General features: G+C 38.4%; 3 protein-coding genes across 3 annotated transcripts; all 3 read right to left on the minus strand.

The window, feature by feature from the left end:
* Positions 1–6015: 6015 nt before the first annotated feature.
* LOC116259603 (transcription factor MYB1-like) lies at positions 6016–7954 on the minus strand. The gene is made up of 3 exons (XM_031637460.2): positions 7777–7954; positions 6782–6911; positions 6016–6460 (listed from the first exon to the last, which is right to left on the minus strand). Exons 1-3 carry the CDS (start codon positions 7922–7924, stop codon positions 6016–6018), a joined length of 723 nt encoding a protein of 240 aa, XP_031493320.1. The 5' UTR covers positions 7925–7954.
* Positions 7955–14168: 6214 nt separating this feature from the next.
* On the minus strand, positions 14169–17439 carry LOC116259166 (transcription factor MYB1-like). The gene is made up of 3 exons (XM_031636838.2): positions 17253–17439; positions 15544–15673; positions 14169–14745 (listed from the first exon to the last, which is right to left on the minus strand). The coding sequence occupies exons 1-3, from the start codon at positions 17398–17400 to the stop codon at positions 14292–14294; spliced, it is 732 nt and encodes a 243-aa protein (XP_031492698.1). The 5' UTR covers positions 17401–17439; the 3' UTR covers positions 14169–14291.
* Positions 17440–23488: 6049 nt separating this feature from the next.
* Positions 23489–26121, minus strand: LOC116259604 (transcription factor MYB114-like). The gene is made up of 3 exons (XM_031637461.1): positions 25983–26121; positions 24377–24506; positions 23489–23852 (listed from the first exon to the last, which is right to left on the minus strand). Exons 1-3 carry the CDS (start codon positions 26119–26121, stop codon positions 23489–23491), a joined length of 633 nt encoding a protein of 210 aa, XP_031493321.1.
* Between the last annotated feature and the right edge of the window lie 32 nt (positions 26122–26153).

Here is a 26153-nt window from a genome sequence, read left to right on the forward strand (position 1 = left end):
TCCTTTATTTTTTTGGGTAATGCTGGTTGTTATTTTTGCCTTTTTCATATCAGGGAATTATTTAAAAACTGGTTATGAAACAAAAATGATTACGTCAGAAAGAGATCCCAGAATTAGATCTGGTGATCAAATAAATAGAATTGTCGAACGCCAAGTACCTTGTCTCCACGTATCTGGTGACCCGACGTCCCTCAAAAATAAAAAACTAGAAATGACAAATATGTAAATTGATGACGTTTATAAGATGTGCAACAAATTGTTGTTCTAGCTGGCTCCTTTCACTTGGAGCACCTTTGTTTTAAAAAAATTCATAAAACCCACGGGCCTGCACCAAAGTACGGAAGGTATACATGAACCCAAAAAATAAAAGAGACATTCTTAGCTTGAGTCAACATAGATAAATACGCACATCCCATAGATAAATGCAGTTTCCATGTAGCTAGATCCATTTTCTTAGTCCCTGTGAAACGGAAAAAGAATTTCACGTTCATCTTTTTGTTTTCAGGAAAGGAAAGGAAGATTAGGGCAATAACCTCGATTGATACATCTGGCCACATTCTCTCTTTGCAGAAAAGGTCTCCGGGAAATGATCAGGCTTCTTAGTGAAATAATAATAATAGCTAGAAACATGCCCTCGAGAAATGATCAGGCTTCATATTTATAAATAATAACTAAAAGTGCCTGGTTCATCACCCAAGTGCCGACACATACAAAGACGTATCAATCAAAAAAAGGGCTCCAGAGTTCAAGCCCTTTTTCTCTTGGTGGTGTAAACGTAAATTGCAAACAAAGCTCAAAAGCTTCCATGCTTGGCATTGGCGGCTAGGTGTGTAGTCACATTGTTGGATCCCTAGAACTGGTCTCCTCTTCAATTAAATGGATGAGTTATTTTTATTAAATAAAGCTATTTAACCTTCGAGTACAAAATGTATGAGAGAGATTGCGTGAAGGAGTCGCTCCAGTTGGTTCGAGAATCACCAGAGTCAGTTTGGTTCACCAGGAAACCCGGCTACAAGTCAAGGTTGGTCCGACTCATCCCTAACTAGGTCTGACTTAGCCCTTACTTTTTGTTCTTATTCGCTGGATTCAGGTTATTTTAAAACTCGGCCGAATTGATGAGTCAACTCACCAAGTCGATGAGTCAACTCCTTAACCCGGTGACCAGTCATCTACCAATCTGAGTCTGTTTCATGAGTTTGCCAACCATGCGGAGTACAAATAAAGGTTTAGTGTCCACTACTATGAGTATTGCGTTGTATTCATTCTTTCTCTCAAAAAACTCTTGATCTTCTTCAGCCTCCAACTTCTCCATCCTCTTCGTTTGTCAATACATAGGCTTATTTCTTGTGGTTAAGGAAACTATCTTACAAGTGGCATGTGTTCTCTTTCTCATTCTCTCTCCCTCTCTTTTAATTTGAATCCCTTAATTTGTGTCACTAAGGATTGCTCAAACTCGGCTCGAGCTTACTCGATTAAGCTCAAGCCGAAGATTGGCTTGAGCCAAGCAAAGCCCACTTACCCATTTGAGCAATTTACCTTTTTTGATAATTTTGTTAGACTTATTTTATATATTTACTTTTTCGAGCTTAACCGAGTTTAACCGTGCTGAACACACTTAACTCGAGCTTAACTCGTTTTGGTTGTCGAGTTCATTTCTTAAGTTGAACTCAATTCGTTTAATAAACGAGTCAAGTTCGAATCAAGTTTATCGAATGAATTCGAGTCGCTCAAATTTAGCTTGACTCCTTGAATAGCCCTACTCATGAACTACGAGGAGTCATCACTCCTCACCAACTCTCGAGAGAGTCAGGAGAGATCGAATCTCTTATTTTTCTAAACTGTGTGTTATATGAAAAATAAAAATGTTTTGTCAAGTTGTAAAACGACATTCTCACCCCTATAAATAGGGCAAGGGTCATCAGTTTATGGTGCCTTTAAATGGAGTGTCAAGTTAAGCGTGCAGCAGATATGCACTGGGGTATTTTGGGGCTTTTTTTTTAAGTCTTTTCCAATCTTTTAACTTTTTCATTGCCTTTTTTATTCTTGCATAAAGATTCTTCTTTCTTCTGATGATGGGGATTTTGTCGTTATAAAATATTATGCACAATTTTTTCTGCAGCAGAAAAGGTGCATATAACCAGTTTGGATCCCTGGATGGATTTCAAGTGAAGTAAGTCGCTCCCTTTGCTTCGTGCTTGAAGTGCTTGACATGCTCGCCTACGTGAGCTTTGTTTAAACCCTTTGTGCCCCGCTTTGTCGTGTTGTTTTTAACCGTGCTTGAGATATTTCTAAGGCATTTTATTTCGTTCGCTTACAATATCTGTTAAAGAAAAGTAATGTTTCTATCCTACGTTCATTTGTTTTCTCTTATCGAATTTATTAAGAACACGCGCTTTTGATGCATAATATATATATATATATATATATAAGCAAAAAATGAAAGGGTTTGGTACGAGTTCAGTTATTACGTCCACCCGCACTGTCATTGCAGATTGTTGGCGTCGACTTCGTTGCTTTTTGAGCTGTTGGTAATCCACCTTATTTTAAGAACGAAGCTGTCATTTGCAATTATTTTTTTTTTTGCTCTTTGACGCTTTTATAGTTCTGTGAGTGCAAAAATGAAAAATCATTTGGACCTCCTTTATCGGATATCCATCACTTCCTGCATCAAGTACACTTTCTATTACTAGATCAACTTGCACCGTCTCACCATCAAGTATCCCTGGGGGTGGACCCATCTAAAACCAATTTAATTCTTTGTCAATGCATTGTAGCCGTCATAGCTGATGTACTATATAATTTTCATAACCAGTAGACAGGTCCTTTGAAGTTGACTTGATTTCAGAATCGATATGAACATACATGTAGTGTAGGAGTATGTGAATCGATATGAACATACATGTAGTGTAGGAGTATGTGGTGGTGTTGAGTAATTTTAGTTGATTTTGGTCATTTAATTTGTTCATGTTCATTTCCACCCTCTATGAAGTCCTGTATATATATATATATAAACATTGTTGGACAAGTTAAATTAATACATGGCTGCCTATCAACTACCATTCATTCATCTCATCACAACGACAAATGCTTTGTAACGGGACCATCTGTAAGGTTAACCGTGTGCAGGATAAGATGCGAGTGGTGATCAGCGGTTGGGGTGGAGCGGCTGTATTGTTTTAAATGGTATGTCGGAACTACATTATAGGCCTAGCCCATAGCTTTGTAAATTCCGTTGTATTGGTGAAAAAAGTCCAGTAGGCGGTAATTTTTTTTTTTTTTTTTGTTGAGCTGGGCAGTAATTAGACCCATCAAATACAAGAAGAAATGTTTGATGAGCATTAAAAAAAACGAGTGAGAAAAATTAATACACAGAGAAGACAATGGTTAGAGGCAAACCAATACGTAAACAAATAAACCTTGCTTGATTGTGTGGGCAACTACCCACACAAGCCCAACAAGTGGCTGAACTACTCTTCGTAGGTTTTGCGGTAGGAAGGTTTTAGTGAGTCGAAGTTAAGATATCTGGCAGATTAAGAAGTCTTGAGGACATCTGAAGCCTGAATGGATGGCGCCAAAACCAGCAGGGCCCGTTGAAATTTTGTGCTTAAAAACGTGGTTTCGATGATATAGGCTTTTAGCACTAACTTGGTGTTGCCGAGGCCGGCTTTGATTCTTTTGAGAGTATACCAAATGCCCTTAGGAATTGTCTGACAATTGACGCACTGTACAAAGGTTTTATGAATCTACTCTAAAAAATTGATAAATTCATATAAAACTAGATGTCCAAAAACATACACCAACGCTTTTTGGGGCAGATTTAGAAAAGACTTACAAACTGTTTCATTTTTCAAAGTGTTTTATGAATCTTTCCCTAATAAATAATTGGGCCAGGTTTATGAAACACTGGAAGTATTCTTGTGTTTCATGAACATGAAACGCTGGAAGTATTCTTGTGTTTCATGAACTTGCTTTTAATCTTTAGGGTTGATTCATGAACACTTACAAATGTCCTTGTTCATTGGTTGTTTGATAACAATAACAATACGTTATTGTTTCTTACATCTGCTCCAACAATAATCCTAATTTTTTTGGATAGATATGGAACAACCACATACTGTTAGAGTTACTAAACAACACTTTAAGAAGTATTTCTTCATACGAATGTTGCTATAACATTTCTTTAATATGTTAAAAAAATTAGGACAGATTCACAATATTGCATAAGTTCTATCTAATTTTTAACCGCAACACATTGTTTCTATTACTAAATTCGTCCTTGGAAATTTAGAGAGAGTAGAATATTTTTATCAGCCTTACAGGCTAAAGGTAAGCCCGGGGAGCGGAGTGCTAGCAGTTCATGAGGGCCATGATCGGTTTCTCCATAGATGGAGAGAGTTCCTCATCTTTTTTGGCATATATTGACATCGGCAATAGCGTTTTCGTCTTGTGGGGAAGAGAGTTCTTTGTTATTTGGCTTGAGAACGTGACCGCCACATGCATGAAGCTGGGCTGCAATTCAAGGCTTCAAGCCGTGCTAAAATCTTATCAAAATGAGACGTCAATTCATGGCAATTATTGTTTCTCCTTTTTTTGGTCCTACGTACTCTTCATCATGGTATATTAATGTAGGCACTTTGAAAGACTAATGTGGCACATAGTTTGCTACCCAAAGGCATGCTGGTAGGAACATTCTGTCGGGAAGCTACCGGAAAATTCTTCGGTAGCTCTCGAAATTGTGTGGTAGGCGGCCTGCCCTCTTTTTGCAGCACATGGTTTAGAGGACAACAGGTATATATATATATGGAACAGTCCGTTTCTCCCATGCTGATAGCGGCGCGCCCCCGAAAAATTGAAAAACTAAGAATGGAGGTACGTCACAGTAATCAATAATATTACATAAGAAAGTTGATAAAGAATGTTGGTGAGAGATGTTCCACAACGTGAAGCTTCGCACGTGCTTGGTGTACGATGGGCCCATTTCTTCCTTCATTCTGAATTCGATGTTCCACAAATTCAAGTGCCGCACATGCTTCTCTGACGGTCGGCCCACTTCGTCTCTCATTCTTTAATGCACGAAATCGGTGTCACCGATGACAAACAGCGACAGGATACGTGATCAAGTTGCGTGGCAAAAAATATACACTAAGGCTTCAAATTTTTATGAAATATATGCATTTTAGACTTTTTGGCATTTTCATAATCTTCTTTTTGTCTTTCTAAAAGATTTCATTTCTTACTTTGTCATAGATATTTTGATTATTACAAACTCATGCGCAATTTTTTATACAAGGAAGTGTATAAACTGCAGTCGGATATGTAGTAAGGCCTGTGTGTTCGGTCGCCCTCGTAGCTCACAAAAACGTCATTTTTTTGGCTGATAGTTGAAATTAATTAGGTTTGTGGAACGCTTAGAGGGTGATTGGACGACATCTTGGTTCTGTGAAAGCTTGGCTTTACAAAAACTAAGTTTAATGCGTTTTAAAAACCTTGTTATTTATTTATTTTGTTTTACAAATAAGTTTTGTCAAAAACTGGGTTTTGACGCCCAAACACACTAAAAGCATCTAAGCACCTCCTTAGTTTTTGAGGACACAAAATTTTTTAAAATGAAATAAACTGGCCTGTTCTATGTGTTGACAAACAAGATGTCAGTTTTGTTAGTAATCCAAACACAAATATTGAGCCATGGACTACACTAGTGGCCATTAGGGACCTTTTGGCTTTTTGAATAACCTCACATTCAAGAGTTCCAGATATGTATTGATGACGGTTATATGATCTTGAACTTCAAGTTATCTTGTGTCATGGTTCTCATGGGCCATATGTGTGTGTACTTGGCGTACGTGAAAATAGAATCTAAATGTTAGGCCAGACAGTCACACAGTTGGAGAATTAGAAGAAATGATCTGTTGAATTACATCCATGAGTCTCTTATACATATAGCAGTTTGCAAATTGAGAAACATCAGAAAGAGTCTGTCTAAACCAATTAGACAGCAGCTCTTAATGTAAATGGTTAAGAATCGTTATCATCCTTCGTCCAGTCCCAAAGAAATGAATCGCAGAAGAAGTCGCCGAGTTCCTCATCGAGGAACCAATCTCCGGCTCCTCCTCCTCCTAGTGCAAATTGTTCTCCAGGCAGCGATGGCAGACTGCAGCTTGACGGCTCTGCAGCAACTGGTAACTGGCCTGCCATCTTCCCGCCGTCCAACGGCTGCGAAGAGCTGGGAGGGATGAGCCTTCGCTTGTTCCATGGTGAATACATCTCGCGCAGCAACTCACGCATTCTCTTGGAGATTCTGTGAGGTTGCGGCCTGTAGACGACCGTGCGAGGTGGAGGGGCTGCTGGGAGCTCCGCTGTAGCTGGTTTGCCTGAAACCCTTTTGGCCAAGTAAGAATTCCAGTAGTTCTTGACGTCGTTGGCTGTCCTCCCGAGCATCCTTCCCGCAATCAGCGACCATCTTCGTGTAAAATTCGAATGCTACAATTTGTTAGCCAAAATAAATGGAATCTTACTCCGAAATTGATCTGTGAAGAGGCTGGCCGTTCAACATCGTTAATTTTTTTTAAGAAAATGTAATCACACCAATAGACAAAGAACATTCTAAGGCAGTAGATGAAGAAAAACAAATTTCTTCATTTTCCGGATTAAATCCTACAATTACATTATGTTATATTATATATACATATATATATTATACTGCCAAAGTTTGTGATTCTTTTGATAAATAAAAAAAACTTTGTTGTTTGACCTGTTAAAATTTAAAATGTTAAAATTTAACCTGTTTCCCAGTAGCCGATGCATCCTGACGATAAGGTCCTCCTCATCAATGGAAAACCTACCACGCTTGATGTTTGGACTTACATAGTTGAGCCATCTCAGCCTGCAACTTTTACGACACCTTTCGAGCCCTGAAAATATCAATTCCGTCCAAATCTATCCATGTCAAAGAAACAAAATTTTTACTTTTTTGGGAAGCAGAAATCCACGCTTGGACGTAGCTTGAGACAGTATGTTACCCCCACCTGCACCTTTTCTTGCTTGAAGACCTAAAGTATCGAAGGCGCCCTCACCACATCTCTACCTGACGCTCAAAACATCAAACCAATGATTGTTTTCTCACAGACACTGGCCCAACCAGCTATACGAAGTTCTTTGAGGACTGAAGCACCTTTATTATTTATTAGTCAGCATTTTGAACCATCTATGTGCATGTGCCCACATTTCAATGGGTAAAGAAAATGAACAAGGAATATATATATATATATATGTGTGTGTGTGTGTGTTTTAAAATTAAATATTAAAGAAAGGGGACAAAAAACAGACTCTAAAATTATATATGAAAGTATTTTTTCTACATTCTAACCTCATACGTATGATTTTAAGAGTGATTTGATGAAAACATATATTAAGTTTAGTAGTTTTTTTAGTAATGTTTTTACTAACCGAGAAATAAACAATTATTATAACGTTAAAAGTTTTGATAGCAGAAAATTTCAATTTTTTACAAAAAATAACTTGATCTTAAGCAAGATTTGTATAAGATTAGTGTTTAAAACTACATTAAGAGGTTCACAGTTTATTTAAAAAACATTTTAATACAAATTTAATTTTAGAGGTTAGATCCTTCCCCTTACCCAAGTGGTCCAATAACCTTTTTCAACATCAAGTTTTCAAATCAAATCTAGCAAGGCCAAAAGGAACTCTAGGTGAGCTTGTTGTTACAGGAGTGAAGAAGAAGGAAGCTAAAGCTAGAGATGGACGATGGGGACTTGCCTGCTCTTTGTGGAACAAGGTGCCACTTTCCCTCCCCATACTTCTCCACGCACTTCTTGAGCAAGCAATCTTCCTCCTTGCTCCATGCACCTCTCCTTATATCCGCAGCACCTGCAGCGGCACTACTGCGGACGGCTGCCGGAGCCATTGCCAAGCGCCTCTCTCGTTTTGGCACTTCTCTCTATGCCTCACTTTGCAGGCAGAAAATTAAGTGGGAGCTTTCACATAAATAGGCAGTGGCTGCATCTCTAGCTTTGCATGTCCGGTTTGGACTAAAAGTGCATGTAATAGTTACGTTACACGCCCTTGTAGGTGGGCGTTGCTTTGTCTGCGACACCACACGTTGGATATATATGCATTCAACGCCCACAAGCGTATTCTACGAAAAGCAGTGATAAAAGAAATGGTAATTTAACGCTAATATATCACGTTCATTTTAAAAAGTGGTTAATTTTGAGCTCATCTAAATACCTTTATCTTTAAACTGGGTGAGCAAGAGGAGAATCCCATGTACCACACAGGTGATAGGAAAGTCTCTTCCTTTTGCTGTCTTTAATGTCTAGAAACACATCTACATTTGGATGAACTTACTGTTACTCCTTTCAACTCAAAATTACCGTCTAAAAAAATAATGCCCACATAAATCAAATTCACAACCAGACTATACCTAGATTCTCATTAGCCTGGACCAGCTACGCCTTCTTGTCTCATCTCTATCAAAGAAATGAATGAGTAAGCTGCAATCGCGGTGGTTGTCCACTGCCCGTACATGCCTTACAGATAGGTCAGAAATGCCATGCTGTCGCCCCTTTAACAGGGAGATGGGTAGTCAAGTTTTTGGGATCTGACGATCGGCAGTATAAAGATATTGGCGAGGAGAAAGTTTGATCATGGAGAAGAAGAAGCAAACAACGATGTTCAATAATTTGGAAGATCTCCTCCAAAAGAAGAGCTCTCGTTAGTTAACTTGGATATGCTAATCCAGTTTCTGACATGATGAACCATGGGTTTAGATTCATAGATAGACGAGGTACGATGGTGTTTTGCTCGATTATATATGACGCCTGCAGATCAAGATTGGACTAATTCAGAAAGCAGAGATGTAAATAAGTCACTTCAATTATGAATCCAATTGAATTCCAAAGCCCGCATTGGACGCACAAAAGTGAGACTTTATTTACATATTAAAATAGTGAAACGAAAGTTCTTTCGCTAATTGCAAAAGATTTAAAGATCGATGCCCCCTGTATCGGACGTATAATGTAGTCTCTATGCTTCGTTGACCCACGCATCCATCAACATCCCAGTCTCTCTCTCTCTCTCCCTCAAGTTTTAGTAGTGTTCATGCATGTTTCACCTCTTCCTTCTTAACCCTTCAACATTGAATCGATCAGATACTTATGGTCAGAGAAGCCATTTAATCGCCGTAAAGATTATCTCCCCTTTACCAGCAAATGTTGAGAAATTTTGCCGCTAGTGTGATAGCACAAAACCCCAGGCTAGTACGCGGGATTCGGCCGAGAATTTTAGGGCCATTAATGGCATTCAATTTGAAGAGGAGGCACAATTGAAAGGACAAAACGTTGACAGGCCACCCACTGAAATCATTTATAGACACTGGGCAAATAACCGCTTGCACAATTATGTGGCCCTTCCTGGTAAAGGAAAACTTCATATTAAAGAAAAGAAAAAAATGTGCTAAGAAAGGTGTGACACAATTGGTAAGCAGTCAGTCGCGTGCTCAAATCTCTACTTATGTAAGCCAATACATGTCAAGACTAGGGAACGAGTTAGCCTTCGAGTGAAGAAGGGGACTTTATTTTTGGAGGAGCAACAATGTCTCTTAGCGAGGGATGGTTCCTTTCAAGTAAAACAAACATGAATCAAGTACTAAGCGGTAGCTGCTAACCCTGTAGATATTCTTCCCCACCCAACATGGTTAAAACCTACATGTGCACTATTTCTCATCGAACAAATGACAGGCGACTTCAGACGTTCAAGGAAATCCTGCAGATAACCAATGGCAAAGTCATAATTGTTTAACCGTGGCACACTTGTGTTAGTAACACAAATTTGGTGTGGGCATTACATATAATTTTAAAATCGTACAAATGTGACGTTGAGACCTTGTAATGCGATTTTTGATGGGTTGGTGTGGGCAGTGGCCCACTCCTCAACCAACAAGTAGCTCTGCTATTACAGATAACGTTTAGGTCTACCAGGGATCCCCTTCTGGCCTTGGGAATACCTTTTCTTTCTTTTCTTTATGACTAGTTGATTAGTTTTTTTGTTTACTTTTTTTAATAAAAGGTCCTCACAACAGTGTTTGCTCAGAATTAGTGTCTTCCTAACTACAATAATTTTTTGCCTTTTGGTGCTCGACGGACCTAGTGACTGGTTGGCCGTATGTCTAGGACTAGCGTAGGGCCAAGCCAGACGGACCCAGTGCCTGGTTGGCCTAACCATGTAGGCCCGGTTGGGCCTGGGCTTGGTCTATTATCCAACTGTTTATTCATGTGCTCGCCAGGTCAGGGTTTAAATTAATTGGCTGTAGGCAGAATCTTATGGTCCAGTAACCACCCATACACAAATGCTTCAAGAAAACATCTGGAGTGAGACGTTATCCCACCACCCAAATGGAAGCCCTTTCTTTTGTCTTTAGGTGTAGCTATACCAGTCAAGATATGTAAAATGAGAGGCTATCGTCCCACCCACATGAAAGCCCTTTCTTTTGTCCTTAGGTGTGGAGATAGAACAATATCATTCGAGATATCTAAAGTGAGAGGTTATCCCGCCGCCCAAATGAAAACCTTTTCTTTTGTCCTTAGGTGTAAAGATACAACAATGCCAGTCGAGATATCCAAAGTGAGAGGTCATCCCACCGTCCAAATGGAAACCCTTTCTTTTGTTCTTAGGTGTATAGATACAACGATACCAGTCGAGATATCCAAAGTGAGAGGTCATCCCACTGCCCATATGGAAACCCTTTCTTTTGTCCTTAGGTGTAGAGCTACAACTATACCAGTGAGTGGATGTCCACATGCTTCTTTTGTCCTTAGGTGTAGAGATACAATGATACCATTCGAGATATCTAAAGTGAGAGGTCATCCCACCGCCCAATTGAAAACCCTTTCTTTTGTCTTTAGGTGTAGAGCTACAACTATATCGGTGGGATGTCCACATACTTCTTTTGTCCTTAGGTGTAGAGATACAACAATACCAGTCGAGATATCTAAAGTGAGAGGTCATCCCACCGCCCAAATGAAAACATTTTCTTTTGTCTTTAGGTGTAGAGCTACAACTATACCAGTCAGTGGGATGTCCACATGCTTCAACTTGCACGTATACACTCACTCCACTTTTTATTATAAAAGTATAGCCTTTTGCTTGCCAGATTGAGGACCGGCTGCATAGCGTTCTGACTTCAAAACAAATAAATTTTTGTTTATTTAATATGAATTTCAACCGAATATTTCACGAGTCAAAAAGTGTCGTAAAGTTGCCGGCTGAGGTGGCTCAACTATCAAGTCCAAACATCAAACCTGGCACGTTTTCAACCGATGAAGTGGACCTGATCATCAGAAAATGCAAGTCAAAGTAGAACTAGTGAGGACCTTAAATACAAAGGCAAGACGCCGCTGAGAACCTTCCAACGACGGTTAATTAAAAAGTGTCAGCGCCGTCGTTGAATTTCTCCTTTTTTACGCTAGAGGACACCAGTGAGATGGATTCCCCTGGCCTGTCCAAAACACCATGCTTGGTTTGCCATGGTATAGAAGAAACATCACCAAAAAGTTCTCGACATCAGAGATCAAAAATTGTCGGTAACACACATTTAATATGACTGTGGTGGATTGCATGCACCACTGAAAGTTGTCCAGTGGCACACACCACATGCCATTATCAACATTTAATGGCACATCAGAACTGCCACTAAAGGCTTTTTAGTAGCACATAATTAGATGCTGTTAGCGATATTCTATGTCAAGTCTAGAAAGACCGAAAAGACCTTTCAGTGAGTTGCCTTCAAAAGGTGTGTCCTTGAGTTTGCCTCCAAGGTAAATTTAATGCACTGGTGCATATAAGAGTGGCGGTGATAGAGATTTCCACTGCGTTTTAACAACTTAAAAAAACACTTTTTGATATAGCACACAGTTTAGCAAAACAACAGACTCGAGCTCTCCAAAGAGTTCTGGACTTTGTGGAGAATTGGCGATGACTCTTCGCATCGTTCTTAAGCCGACGATTATTCCGATTTACAGTGGAAGTCGAATATAAAACCTGGGAAAATGGTGTCGCGCGTCTTCCAGAGAATCGCTACCAAACAGCCATGGTCTGCGGCGGTATTACATGACAGTGAGGGGAACAATGATTTGATTGCTGTCCATTGGGACACATCCTGTCCATGCCATCAAAACACGGTTTTGTCCTAGTGAACATAAGAGTTCACCCTCTATTATTATTTGGTGACCTTATGAGTCTATTTGTATGTTTATCTATTTTGTTCGGCATTTGTTTCTGTCTCTTTCATCCGACATTTGTGTCTTATGGGATCCATTCTATCCACTGTTTGTGAACAAACATGTGTTTGTTGCACTTGTTGGCAGCTGTGCCGTCGATTTTTTGTAACTTTAATATGTTGGAACTTTCGGTTCCACCAACGATCATGACGTAGCGTCACACTCTAACCACAAACCTACAAGAATAACACACAGCAAAATAACATAGCAAAAGAGAGATTAATAGAAACCAAAATGGTGATTGACTGTTGTTCAAGGGGTTTGCATCAGGGAGCCTTTAGGACTTAGCATCACAATATGTATTTGAATAGGCTCTTAGTATATTTATAAACTACCTCGGTTCCCTGTCGCAGCACACACATCTCATTGAGCATCCCTCCAAGACAACTCTTGATTTTATGCATTAATATGGTTAATGACAAAAGTACTTTCGTTTATGCACAAAAGATAACTTTTTGGTAAGATTGAAATGAAAGTAAAAAAATAAAATGACTATAAAGGACATGTTTTCTTTAAAAAATTATCAAAATAGTTAAGCACGCAAAGGCGCACACAATTCATACTGTCTACCACCCACATTCTCAACCCGCATGAGTCCATAGGGTGTAGTGTCATAATGTGTGGATGGTGCGCGCAGATATGCATTAAGTACCTTTTGATGGTTTTTTTTATTTAAAAGTCAATTTTTTGTCTTTTAACTTTTTCGTGGATTTTTTTATCTTTGCACAAAAATTATTCTTTTTAATGATCATGGGCATTTTGGTCATTATAAACTCTTATCCACAATTTTTGTTGGTATCAAAGAAAGTGCGTTCTCATATATATATATATATATATATATATATATAGATATATATATATATATATATAACACATTGATATTTTTTAAAATAAATTTAAGAAGTTGGGTTTCTGTCTCTTGCTTAAATGGTTTAGTATTTACTAATAATAATTATAATTATTATTATTATATAAGCACAATTCAATACTGCTGGGATGTAGGCTTCCATCCATTTATTATAAACAAATGTCTGCGATATACAAAACCTTAAAAACTGAACCACAAACCCGTAAATACAGTTATGCAAGCGAAAGTGGTTCCATTCCTTCGAAACAATTTCAGATCTTAATAACTTTCTTGTATCCACAACATGATAGGCGTTCAGAACATGAACCCTAACAGCTCTGAAGGAACATACGTGAATTCACAGCTTGCAAAATCAATGTATTTACAGAACTACCTCAGTGCCCTCCTCCATTTTGTTGGACCCGCTACCTGTTGCACCACCTTAGCTGTTGTTGGAATATAATTGAAAAGATGATTAAAAAGGTTAGGAACCTCCCAACATTCCCTAGCTTGCATCTAGTAAATTTTCATAAACTGCTTATTGCCAGATTCATTACAAATGATAACAGAGAGTCGTTGTCAATCTCTACCTTGAATGCAAGTAAGAGATATGCTCCAACTAAAGGTTTTGAAGGAAACTCATACCAAAATCTTAATCCAGTTCCACTGTATCCTTACGTCTCCTTTTCTCTTATATATATATATATATATATATATATATATGAAATTATTTTATAAAAAAAATGTACATTTTAAACTTTTCACATTCGTCATAACATTCAACTCTTTTTTTTCACTTAAACACAATCTGTGGGTTATGACAGTGCACAAGCTTATATGCACTCCCGTGTGCACATAACCCCGTTTGGCTTGTGGCATTGTATCCGTTTTCAGAGTCTTCCCTTTTGGCTTCCTGAATAATCTCACATTTAAGAGTTTGAGACGTATATTGATGATGTTTCTCATGGGCCTTGTTTGTTTGTGAATTGTCTTCTGGGAGTGTAAATAGAAATTGAAAACAAAGCTGCTTCGAATCTGCCAACGCTTGGCGCTTGAATTATAAATAAAGCAATTTACAAATTGAGAAACATCAGATTCTCAGACAGACAGAGGCAGAGAGTCTGTCTAAACCAACTTGATAGCAGTTCTTACTGTAATGGTGATGAACCCGTATCATCCTTCGTCAAATCCCAAAGAAATGAATCACAGAAAAAGTCGTCGAGTTCAGGATCGAGGAACCAATCTCCTCCTCCTCCTAGTGCAAGCTCGTCTTCTCCAGGCAGCGATGGCAGACTGGAGCTTGACGGCTCTGCAGCAACTGGTGACTGGTCTGCCATCTTTGCGCCGTCCAGCGGCTGCGAAGAGCTGGGAGGAATGAGGCTTCGCTGGACCCATGGTGGATACGTCTCGCGCAGCAACTCATGCATTCTCATGGAGACTCTCTGAGGTTGCGGCCTGTAGACGACCGTGCGAGGTGGAGGGGCTGGTGGGAGCTCCGGTGCAGCTGGTTTGCCTGAAACCCTTTTGGCCAAGTAAGAATTCCAGTAGTTCTTGACGTCGTTGGCTGTCCTCCCGGGCATCCTTCCCGCAATCAGCGACCATCTTCGTGTAAAATTCGAATGCTACAATTTGTTAGCCAAAATAATTGGAATCTTACTCCGCTGGCGAAATTCAGCTGTGAAGAGGCTGGCCGTTCAGCATCGTTAATTTTTTTTTTAAGGAACTGTAATCACACGAATAGAGACAGCATGTTCTATGGCAGTAGATGAAGAAAAACAAATTTTTTCTTTGTCCGGATTAAATTTTATGCCTTGACAAGCTTATGACTATTAAGATTTAAATATTGAATTAACCCCGATATACATACGGCAATTTGATATATCTTTTCTCGATCTTATAATTTTAAACATGTTGTATGTATCGGTATATTTATTTTAAATTTAAAAGCATCCAGGAAAAGGCTGCAACGTCCGGACAGCTAAAATTATTGCCTTATAATTAATTGAATGGCCTTATCTTTCTGACAACGCCGTACGTACTGTCTTTTCTTGATGTTTCTAAATGTCATGAAAATATATAGAGACATGATATATATATATATATATATATATATATATATATATATCAAGAGAGGGAGAGAATGATGAGATTTCTCCGGTCGAGTTTCGACAAAGAATCCTCTCACATGGTATGGATGGGGAGATCGCCACTCGACAGGCTGCAGATACCAAATGCCAAAAATTGTCGATGATTATTTTGATAAATAAAGGCTTTTTCAGATACCAACAAAATCTTTTGAACAGAAAGCGACTGTTCAAGATCGCTTTCTGTATGCAGTTTTTCTGATATATAGGCGTCAGTTTTGCAATGTAAAGGATAGTTTAAAGGTTAAAATTTAACCTGTTGCCCAGTAGACGATGCATCCTGACGATAAGTTCCTCCTCATCAATGGCAAACATACCACGCTTGATGTTTGGACTAAGATAGTTGAGCCACCGCAGCCTGCAACTTTTTCGACACCTTTTCAGCCCTGAAATATCCATTCCGCCGAAAGCAATGTCATAGAAACTTTTTTTTTTTTTTTTTGGCAAGTAGAAGTAGAAGTCCTTTGAGCAGATTCCTTTATTATTTATTAGTCGGCATGCGCTTTGAATGTATAAAAAAGAAAGACAAAGAACGAAAAGGGTTGTTTGGCAACCGTAACAGTCTCATAAATTTGACCCATTTTTTTGTTTTGTGTTTTATGAATTTGCTGTACCTTTTTTGTGTATATTTATGAGACAGTAAATGCGTGCTATAGTTGTGGAAGGGCCCGTAAAGGAGAGTCTGGACAAGGTTCATAAGTAAGCGTCCATGTGCCACTCTTACACATTTTTCTACGGCCAAATGGACGGATGGGTCCACTGGTATAAACATATATACATGTATATAGGAAGTTGGAAAAAAACATATTACTTGAGTACAAGACTGAAATCAAAATCAATAAAATTAATTATTAAAGTGTTTTTTTCTTTTTGCAAACTAACCTTATGAATATAATTTATGAGTGATCTGATGAGAAACAAACATTAAGTTAGTCATTTTTTTAATTTTAATAATATTTTTTAGTAATCGAGAAACAAACTACTATTGTTAGAGCAAAATTTTGGTAGTAGAAAATGTCAAGTTTTTTATAAAAATATCTTCAAATAAAACATGATTTATATAAATTTGGCATTTATAAATACATTAGGAAGTTCAAAAGTTTATTTAAAACACTTTTTAATACAAATCTAAAAGTCTTGGGATTTTTCCCTTAAGTGGTATGGTATTTATAATTACTTTGTGTGTGTGTATGTGTGTATATATATATAATCTTGATTGCCAAAAGATCAATGTCCTGCTGCCTATCCTGGTCGATGAAAGTGACATTTGTGTGTGATCTTCATGTTGTAGTTGCCCAAGATTTTTGTACCTGGCATACCTAAAAGCATAATTGGGCATAAGGAGCCAACTTTCCACCTCACCGTAACAGCCTCGCACGACAAATTATCCAAATTTATCCGACGGTTTAGGTCTCATTTTCTCTCCGGCGGTTAATTAAGCAAAGTTCGCATATTCAAATTTAAGGTGGAGGAAAAAAAAAGGAAACAATTTAAGTACATTCTTTGGTGCTTCCGGTGGATCGACTTCAATTCTCGGTCTTCTGTCCACTTACATGACAAACAAGGAAAGGAAGGAAGTATTTTCTGCAACTCAAGCCACAAGTATACCAAATTATGTTAAAAGGAGTGGGAAATGGGACACTCGTCTTATGCGCCGCAGCACCCATGGTAATCAAAACCAGTTACAGTACATCCCTCATGGTCCTGGAAACGAAGCTTAGGATTTTGCTATTTTTTGTGAGCCTTACGTCACGGGTACTTTGCATAAAAGGTGGAAGCCTAAATATTATATAGTAATGTACTTGTAAACATTCTCTTGACATAGGCCGCGAGCTCTATAACCTCTTTCAACTTCAAGTTTTTCAAATCAAATCTAGCAAGGCCAAAAGGAACTCTAGCTGAGCTTATTGTTACAGGAGTGAAGAAGAAGGAAGCTAAAGCAAGAGATGGACGATGGGGACTTGCCTGCTCTTTGTGGAACAAGGTGCCACTTTCCCTCCCCATACTTCTCCACGCACTTCTTGAGCAAGCAATCTTCCTCCTTGCTCCATGCACCTCTCCTTATATCCGCAGCACCTGCAGCGGCACTACTGCGGACGGCTGCCGGAGCCATTGCCAAGCGCCTCTCTCGTTTTGGCACCTCTCTATGCTTCACCATGAATTAAATGGGCGCTTTAATTGCACACATAAATAGACAGTGGCTGCATCTCTAGCTTTGAATGTCCATCACGCCACAAGTTGGATACATGTGCATTCAACGCCGGGAAACTGAGTCGGGTTTACCATGAAAAGCAGTCATAGAAGACAATATCACGTTAATTTTAGAAGTGGTTAACTTTGCAGTCATCGAAACAGATTATTTGGGGTTAAGGTATCTTGAGAGAGGAGTAGAGCCCAACCACACCAAGTCATAGACTGAAACTTTTTTTTTTTTTTTTTTTTTTTTTTTTTTTTTTTTTTTTTTTTTTTTTTTTTTTAACCCTCCAAGGTTTAAAGGTGCATTTAGATCTGGATGAACTTATGGTTTCTTCCTTCAAAAGAATAGTGTCTGCAGGTAATTCTCATTGGCCCGCCAACCTGACCATTGACCTTTTAGTGATGTGTCTACCTTTAGTCCACAGAAAGGTAGTCAAGATTTTAAGATCCAAAACTATGTAGTATAAAGATTAAGGTTGGGCATCCAGCTGGCCTGATAAGGAGTCGGACTCTAGCCAAGTCACAGCTTGTGATTGTGGCTCAATCCTGATTGACCCTGCAACTTGAAGCCCAAGCCTAGGCCCGTCTCAACCCAATTAAAATTACAAATATATATTTTAATATAAAATAATAAATAAATATAATTAACCATAATATAACGTATTTAATTATATATAAAACAATAAAAATAATATTAAAAATAAATTATTAGGCTCAATCGGACCGAGTCGGGCCAACTAGGGTGGCATGGGTTAGAACGTTGGCCCAAGTCGGTACCCAGCCCAATGCTCAACGTTAACATGGAGAATAACAAAAAAAAACATGGATGTACAATAATTTTGGAGATCTCCATACAGCATGTCCAACGAAGACTTCCAAGTGATCTACAAGATAAACCATGGGCTCTCTCACATTCATAGGAATACGAAACCACGTTGTGCGATTATATATGATGCCAGATCAAGGTTGGACTAATCCAGAAACCAAAGATGTAAATAATTGGCATCATTTATGAATCCAGCCAAAAATTTTGAAAACATCTTTTGATTTTGGAGTGGCAGCCTCGAACTTGTGTTCATGGAGATTGGTGAATGTACGTTCGAGATGCTAAATTTAAATCGATTTGAACATCAATGATCCAACAACTGAGTACTTCACCCACCTTCCATTAATTAGAACGTTTCAATTTAGCACAACTGACTACTTCACCCACCTTCCATTAATTAGAACGTTTCAATTTAGCTGACACGTCTTAATGTGCTTTCAAAGGCATAAATAAATTTTTCAAAACTGGGCCAGCCTGAGCTGCCGGAAGAAGGGTTAAAACTATCATCATTTCTCCTACTTTCAACGTTCACCACTGCTTCAGAACATTGGTCGATATAATGCACAATCACTATTTGCAGTACAAAAGAATAGCACCTATGATAATCAAACTGACAACTAGTCTGACCACCTAAACTACCCGTCAAAGCTGAAATTCTTTTATATAGATAAAGGACTTTGGGTCAATGTTGTTAAATGCGATAAGGTTAAGCTTCCGAAGTGAGTCAAAGCATTCTGAGGCAAAACAAAACCTAAGCTTCATGACCAAAATCATGAAATATATAGTATCCACAAAAGTAATGTTAAAATTAAGAACAACTATTAAAATAACATAACAAATCTGTAGTCTGGGTACAAATACTTTGTATGGACTGGGGACTTTGGAACATGATCTGATCTGGTACATCCAATTAAAAATATCGAGGGCAGCTATACCAGACCGGACCCACTTGCGACCTGATAAATCAATGGGAAACTTTCAAAAGCACACTGACAGATTTTGTATCAATAAAAAAAATATACTTAATTCTTGTTACCTTCAAACATACACCTAAGTTTTATTTTCATTCTCTCTCTCTCTCTCTCTCTCTCCCTCCCTCTCTTGCTTGATTCTCCCATCATTTCCCAACTCCCTCCCCATGTTGACCTACCAGCAGCGGCCAATTGCCTCTGTTGGCATTGCTGAGTTCCGGTGGGTTTGATGGCGGCTGCCTCGCACTCTTCCCCAAATTTCTCTTTCCTTCAACCTTAGATGGGTAGATTATTCCACCCATCTACGCTGCCTCTACCCAGCGCCTGCCTGGGTCTCCGCCATGTCTGATCTGAAAATCGGACGGCTCGTATCAATCGTCATTTGAAGAAAAATGTTGGAGTCATGGTATATATATATATATATATATATATATATATATATATATATATATATATATATATGTATATAATTCTTAAAGGCCGGCAAAATATGACTCTTTTGTTAACATAGCAGTTGAAAGCTTACTGAACAAACTTATGCATGTTTGCTAATTAACTATGGAAAAACTTAAATTTGTTTTGAATAATATTTTGTAGGTGTGCTTTCGAAAGCATCAATAAATAAATAAATAAAAGCATTTGCTCAGAACCGACAAGCTTAAGCGTTCAAATCATTTCACCTGCCACCACTTTAACTGGTAGGTGGGAGAGATGGCTACATGTGTCGGTGTGCATATCATGTGGAAACTTGCATTTTTAATGCCCCTTCTTTTGTAGTACAAGGAGGTGGACTCCACAAGAGCTCAAAATGTAGATTGGCTGCCTACCAATCATGTTAAACTTGTCCACAATGAAAAAAAAAATATTTTATTGAAAAGTATGTTACTTATGAATGATTGAGGCATTATTTGATGCATCTCCTATGTCCCAACAAATTATTGTACTCTTAATTTGTTTTTGCCCTACAAGACAACCAAGAGGGAAATTTATGCCTACATTTCAGGGCAGCTATACCAGTAAAACCCCTTCGGCAAACTCCTCAATTGCAAGTTAACAGTGATGTATAAAATTGGCTTGCGATGATTTGGACCGTTTCGACTAACAAACAAAGGAATCCCTCAGTAACGTACCCTGCATGCCAGCCCCCTTGGGTCGATGATTAAGAAGAGTGGTGGAGCTAGAAAATTCTGGCTGAGGGGCACTCTATCTAAGTTTAAATGTCAAATTTTATGAGTACCCTGCGTGTCCACTGATTAAGAGTAATATGTCGGTGCATTCTACCATAATAGAGTTGGGACTACAATGAGACTATTAAGCTGACTAAAGCGTAATAAAATTGGACTTTTTAGAGAAATTAAACAAAATAAATTTTGGTTAGGCACACAATTTAACTCTTTCTAAGTTACAATAGTTACTTTTCTTATAATATCATTCAAGTTATATCGGATGTCTCCCAAGAGACTTCTCTCATAATGATATATACTGTAGCAAAGCACATACATCGTAAAGTTGCATATAGCAAAAAAAAACGGGAGTAACGACTATATATATATATATATATATATAGATTGAGAAAAACACTTAGTTGAATTTGACCGGTTTCTGTACCAAATTAATCGAAGGAAAGGCGACCCGTTTCTACTTGCGAACACTAACTGGAAAATGGGGGTAAGTAGAAAAACTAGTCTTACATGAACTCTAAGGCTAACTGGAAACCGGATCCTTCATTAGCAAACTGCATCTACAAAGCTTAGTGATCTCAGAATAAGATGACAATGCTGTAACGACTCTCAGGACCCTAGCTAGAAAATAATAGCACTGTAATGGAGAAAGCAATAGATGCAACAGCTACCACACCAAGAGCAAAGGGGGGTACTGATGCTACGTGAATAAGTGATTCAACCTTTAGAAGCGGCTTGCAGGTGGAGCCACACATATTTGGCAGAAGGGCACTGACTATATATAGAGGGGCATTTCATATGTAAATATATAAAAAGTTGTGTTTAACGAATAAATAAATAAGGAATTTTTATTGGCTGTGTTGGCAATTGCCCACATGTGGCTTTGCCCCTGAAAACCGTTGACTGTTTTTTTTTTTTTTTTCTGTTCAAACTCTTTTTGAGTACATTGGGTCATGAATAGAAAGTTGCCAAAAATGGTTTCAAATTAATAAACATGAAAACAGCATTTTCAAAAAACCAATTTTTCTTAAAATGCTCATGCCACCCAAACAGGTCACAGATTTCTATATATAAATGGTTACTCATATATATAACATAACATAACAAATATTTGACATCAATACCCTTCCCCCCGCTCGCCAACTGATTTTTTTTTTAACAAGCTGTTTGGTAATGGAAACAGTTTATTAGTATCTTATGAATTTGTCATAAAGATATTAAAGTAGATTCATGAAGCATTATAATATATTATTTCATGGATCGACATCAATCATGAAACAACAACAAACTATTACTGTTACCAAATGCCCTCAGCAAATAAGAATCTTAGAGGGAAGGAGAAGCAGAGAAACATAAGAGAGGAGTGACAGTAGTTCACGAGGCTGTACTCAGCTAAGGATTGAGAGTAAACTAGGAGAATTGCTTCTTCCATGGAAGAACAGAGTCATAGATTTCTTAGTCTGTTTTTGGCACATATTGCCAGCAAATGGCGGCTCGAGCTAGCTAAGGGGCAACGAAAGATCTGGGAGATGCGACAAATTCACATTTACTTTAATGGTGGTACATGAACGTCGTCTTCTCATGACATTGCAGACTCGGTGAAAGAGAAAAGTACCACATAATTAACCACCGAAAGCAGCACCACCCTACCCAGTATGTATCCTTTCTCTCTACACTACATTATAGTTAATGCTAGATTCATGAGGTGTGGTGTTTTAATTATATCACATTAATTAACCATTTTGAAATTTTTTAAATTGTTGATCTGTTCTATGTATCTGGCTGAGAGAAAATAAAAAAAAAAGTATGGTAATTTAATTATATGACATTAATTAATCATTTTTTGATTTTCTCTTAATCATCTATTTTTAAAAAAACACTTGCAAAGATGATTATTAATAGTCTCGTACTTACTAATATATATATATAGTTTGTGGATTTCTTTATTCTGGTTTGATTGGAGGATTGGACGAATTTCTAGATAATTATATATATATATATATATATATATATATATATATATATATATATATATATATATATATATATATATATATATATATTAAAAATGCATCAAACAGTGTGTATATATATTAACAACACACACATTGAAAATGCATCAGACAGTGTCCTTAATCATATATGCACGATGCAATTCGCTCTGCAACTGCGATTGGAGGAAGTTCAAGATATCTTGATATGTATATATAATTGTTTTCGTGTACCTTGACAATACATCTTATCACATCGAGACCGTACGTCCCCAAATTAATAAATAAGAAATAAGAAAGTTGATAATATTGATAAGAGGTCCCACAAATTGAAGTGCCGCATGAGGATCCGCCCACCTTTGGTAACTTCCAACTATTCAATTTAATGGCTTTCCACTTTCTAGGCTTCTACTTGGAGAAATTTTATGAAGCCCTTCTGTACAGAAATAAATCCTTAGAAAACATTTAAACCTCTAATTTAAAAAATAATAATTAATATCCCCGTACACCTTTGGTAAAAGAGCAGAAAAGAAAAGAAAGGCTATGTTAAACACTTGACTCCCTTCAATCTGATTCAAGAGAATCCCATCACATAGCTAAGTCTGTCTGCTGTTATTATCAGATATACAGTAAGGGCATGCTGTAAGGATCGAAATTGCATTCAGACTGATTATTACTCGGACAGATGATAATGGCGTGTTTGGGTGACATCATGACAAAAATCTTTTTTTTTTGTGGGAGATGGTTGAAATTGGGTTTCTAAAAAACTTAGTTTAGTTTAAACTTTTGGATTTTAGAAAGTTTAAATTGGTTCTTTTGTCTCGACAAACTTTATGAGTAATAATCTACAAAAGCGCACACACAGCACCCTACAAACAATACTCAGAGAGAGAGAGAGAGAGAGAGAGAGAGAGTTGCTATTAATGTAATGGCGACGAACCGTTATCATCCTTCATCCAATCCCAAAGAAATGAATCACAGAATAGGTCGTCCTCCTCGGTATCGAGGAACCATTCTCCTCCTCCTCCTCCTACTTCTAGTGCGAACTCGCCTTCTTCAGCCATGGCAGACTGGAGCTCGACGGCTCTGCAGCAACTAGTAACCCGTCTGCCGCAACTGGTAATTGGTCTGCCATCTTCGCGCCGTCCAGCGGCTGCGAAGAGCTCGGAGGGTTGATGCTTCGTCGATCCCATAGTGAATACGTCTCACGCAGCAACTCACGCATTCTCATGGAGACTCTGTGAGCTTGCGGCCTGTAGACAACCGTGCGAGGTGGAGGAGCTGCTGGGAGCTCCGTTGCAGCTGTTTTCGCTGAAACCTTTTTGGCCAGGCAAGAATTCCAGTAATTCTTGACGTTGTTCGCCGTCCTTCCAGGCAGTCTTCCCGCAATCAATGACCATCTTTACGTCAAATTCGATTCTTACAATTTGTTAGCCACAACAAAATGGAATTCTAAAGTTCCATTTCTGTCACATAGTCTAAAAAGAATTATAAAAGGTTGATACACTTGGCCGGCAAATTTCAGCTATGATAAGCAGCCTTGCCGTTGAGCATCTTTAGTTTTTTTTTTTTTTTTTTTGAAGAAAATGTAATCAGTAATCACAAATAGTTACGGAATGATCTAAGTCAGTAGATAAAGAAAAACAATTTTTTTCAATGTCCAAATTGGTCCTTTTGTCTCGACAAACTTGCGACTCGAAAATTTTAAATGTACCTTATACAAATCTAGTCATACATGGATAGATACAATGTTCGAATTTATATTATGATACTTTTGATAAAACATAAGACTTTTACAATACTTAAACTTTATAATGGTGAGAAAGCGACGGTTGATGATTGCTTTCAGTGTTCATCTAAACGCCATGTTTTTACCTGTTTCCGAGTAGCCGTTGCATTTACGATTTAAGTGCTATGTTATTACCTGTTTCCGAGTAGCCGTTGCATTCTGATTATCAGGTCCTCTTCATCGGCTGAAAACGGACCACGCTTGATGCTTGGACTCAGATAGTTGAGCCACCTCAGCCAGCAACTTCTACGACACCTTTTGAGCCCTGAAATGTCAATTCGATCAGTCCAAATTTATGTTTAAAAAACAAACATCCTTCCTTCTTACAATCTTGAATTCTAGGAGGTCTAATTTCAAAGTTTGGATGAAAGAATGGAGAAAGGTCCTACATCACTACATGGGTGGGCCAATCGGTCACTGGGTCCATCTGGCCTGGCCCGACGGCTGTCCACGGTCTGCTAACACCAAAGGACAAAAATTATTCTAGTGAGGAAGCCATTAATTCTGTGCAAATACTGTTGTGGGTGGGGTTCCCCGGAAATCAAAGAATCAACGAATCACAGAGAAAACAAACACAAGGTATCCGCAAGACAAGAAGGGGATCCCTCCTGGGCTAACTAAGAATAGACCACTCAGAATAGGGATTCAAAGGCCTAGACAAAGGCTGCAGGAGTTCATTTACACAAGTAAATCTCATCCCACAGACAAATCCCTCCACTATATCTCCATCCTCCATCCCTCAAGCTAGCAGTTAAGGCTGAGGGAGTATGTTTCTTGTGTGCCTTTTGTTGCACAAACAAGAAAATGACTTTATTTTCACTAGCCAAACAAGCTAGTTTGAGAGAAAAACGTGTGAAAGGAACGAGGCCACGCTTTTGGAGAAGCAGCAATAGAGCTAAACTTTTGGGGCTCACACCAAACCAAGGATACGGTGGTGTTCCTCTTTGTTTATGATTTATACAAATTGCATGTGGGTCGAGACACTTTTAGCATGGTCGAAAGCGTAAAGCTAGGAAGTTACCATCTTCACCATGGGGACTTAAGCCTAATCGAGTACGCGAAAAATAAAATTTTTGGTTGGGTTACGTCTTATTTTATCTTCAGGTGTAGTTCAGATGTCAAATTCAAGAAGGAATAAATTCAACAACCTTAGGCCACTTAATTTGCGGTCTTCTGTCCACCCCTTCATGAAAAAGGAGTAAGAATTTAGAAGGATGCTTCACCCAAATTTTGCCAAAAGGAGCTCTACCTATATGTCATATCGGTCCAGTATCTACAAATAAGGCGCACATGGGATATTGCTACTTTTGTGAGTCTTCCGTGAAGGGTACTATAAATTGCATTTAAACATGAAACCTACATATAATATAGTAATCTATATGCTTCCAATCGTTCTTTGGAAATGGGCTGTGAGCTCTATAACTTTGATCAACTTCAGTAAGGTTTCAAATCAATCCAACTAGCCAAAATGAAACGCATAGTCTGCCGACATCGAGCATGGCTGGATCCTCGAAGAGGACAAAGTTCCTCTTCATTTCCTCAGTCAGGGTTTAGAGTTGCTTAAGGACTTAGTTGAGAACGATACACTCATCAACTAAAGTTTTGTGCATCTATTATTTACATTCAAGATGAGTAGCGCTTATTAAAATCAAACTGATAACCAGACTTTCAGCGGCTAACCAGCTAGGCTATGCCTTCAAAACGATGCCAAGGAAGCCAAACACAAATTACATGGACTTGCCTATTCTGTTGGGAACAAGGTGCCAGTTTCCCTCTCCGTACATCTCCACGCATTTCCTAAGCAAGTTGTCTTCCTCCTTGCCCCATGCACCTCTCCTAATGCCGGAACTTGCAGAACTGGGGGCAGTTGGTAAAGCCATTAGCGGAGCGCTGCGGGTGGTTGGCGGAGCCA

This window comes from Nymphaea colorata, chromosome 8 (genome assembly GCF_008831285.2).
Source record: "Nymphaea colorata isolate Beijing-Zhang1983 chromosome 8, ASM883128v2, whole genome shotgun sequence".
NCBI lineage: Eukaryota > Viridiplantae > Streptophyta > Magnoliopsida > Nymphaeales > Nymphaeaceae > Nymphaea > Nymphaea colorata.

Excerpts from the sequence above, each read along its gene's own strand:
- LOC116259166 (XM_031636838.2), bottom strand. The coding sequence starts at position 17,400 with ATGGCTCCGGCAGCCGTCCGCAGTAGTGCCGCTGCAGGTGCTGCGGAT. Across the intron at positions 15,674-17,252 it reads CCTTGTTCCACAAAGAGCAG|GGCTGAAAAGGTGTCGAAAA; the intron begins GCAAGTCCCCAT and ends TGGATATTTCAG. Across the intron at positions 14,746-15,543 it reads CATCGTCTACTGGGCAACAG|ATGGTCGCTGATTGCGGGAA; the intron begins GTTAAATTTTAA and ends TTTTACACGAAG.
- LOC116259603 (XM_031637460.2), bottom strand. The coding sequence starts at position 7,924 with ATGGCTCCGGCAGCCGTCCGCAGTAGTGCCGCTGCAGGTGCTGCGGAT. Across the intron at positions 6,912-7,776 it reads CCTTGTTCCACAAAGAGCAG|GGCTCGAAAGGTGTCGTAAA; the intron begins GCAAGTCCCCAT and ends TGATATTTTCAG. Across the intron at positions 6,461-6,781 it reads CATCGGCTACTGGGAAACAG|ATGGTCGCTGATTGCGGGAA; the intron begins GTTAAATTTTAA and ends TTTTACACGAAG.
- LOC116259604 (XM_031637461.1), bottom strand. The coding sequence starts at position 26,121 with ATGGCTTTACCAACTGCCCCCAGTTCTGCAAGTTCCGGCATTAGGAGA. Across the intron at positions 24,507-25,982 it reads CCTTGTTCCCAACAGAATAG|GGCTCAAAAGGTGTCGTAGA; the intron begins GCAAGTCCATGT and ends TTGACATTTCAG. Across the intron at positions 23,853-24,376 it reads CAACGGCTACTCGGAAACAG|ATGGTCATTGATTGCGGGAA; the intron begins GTAATAACATAG and ends TTTGACGTAAAG.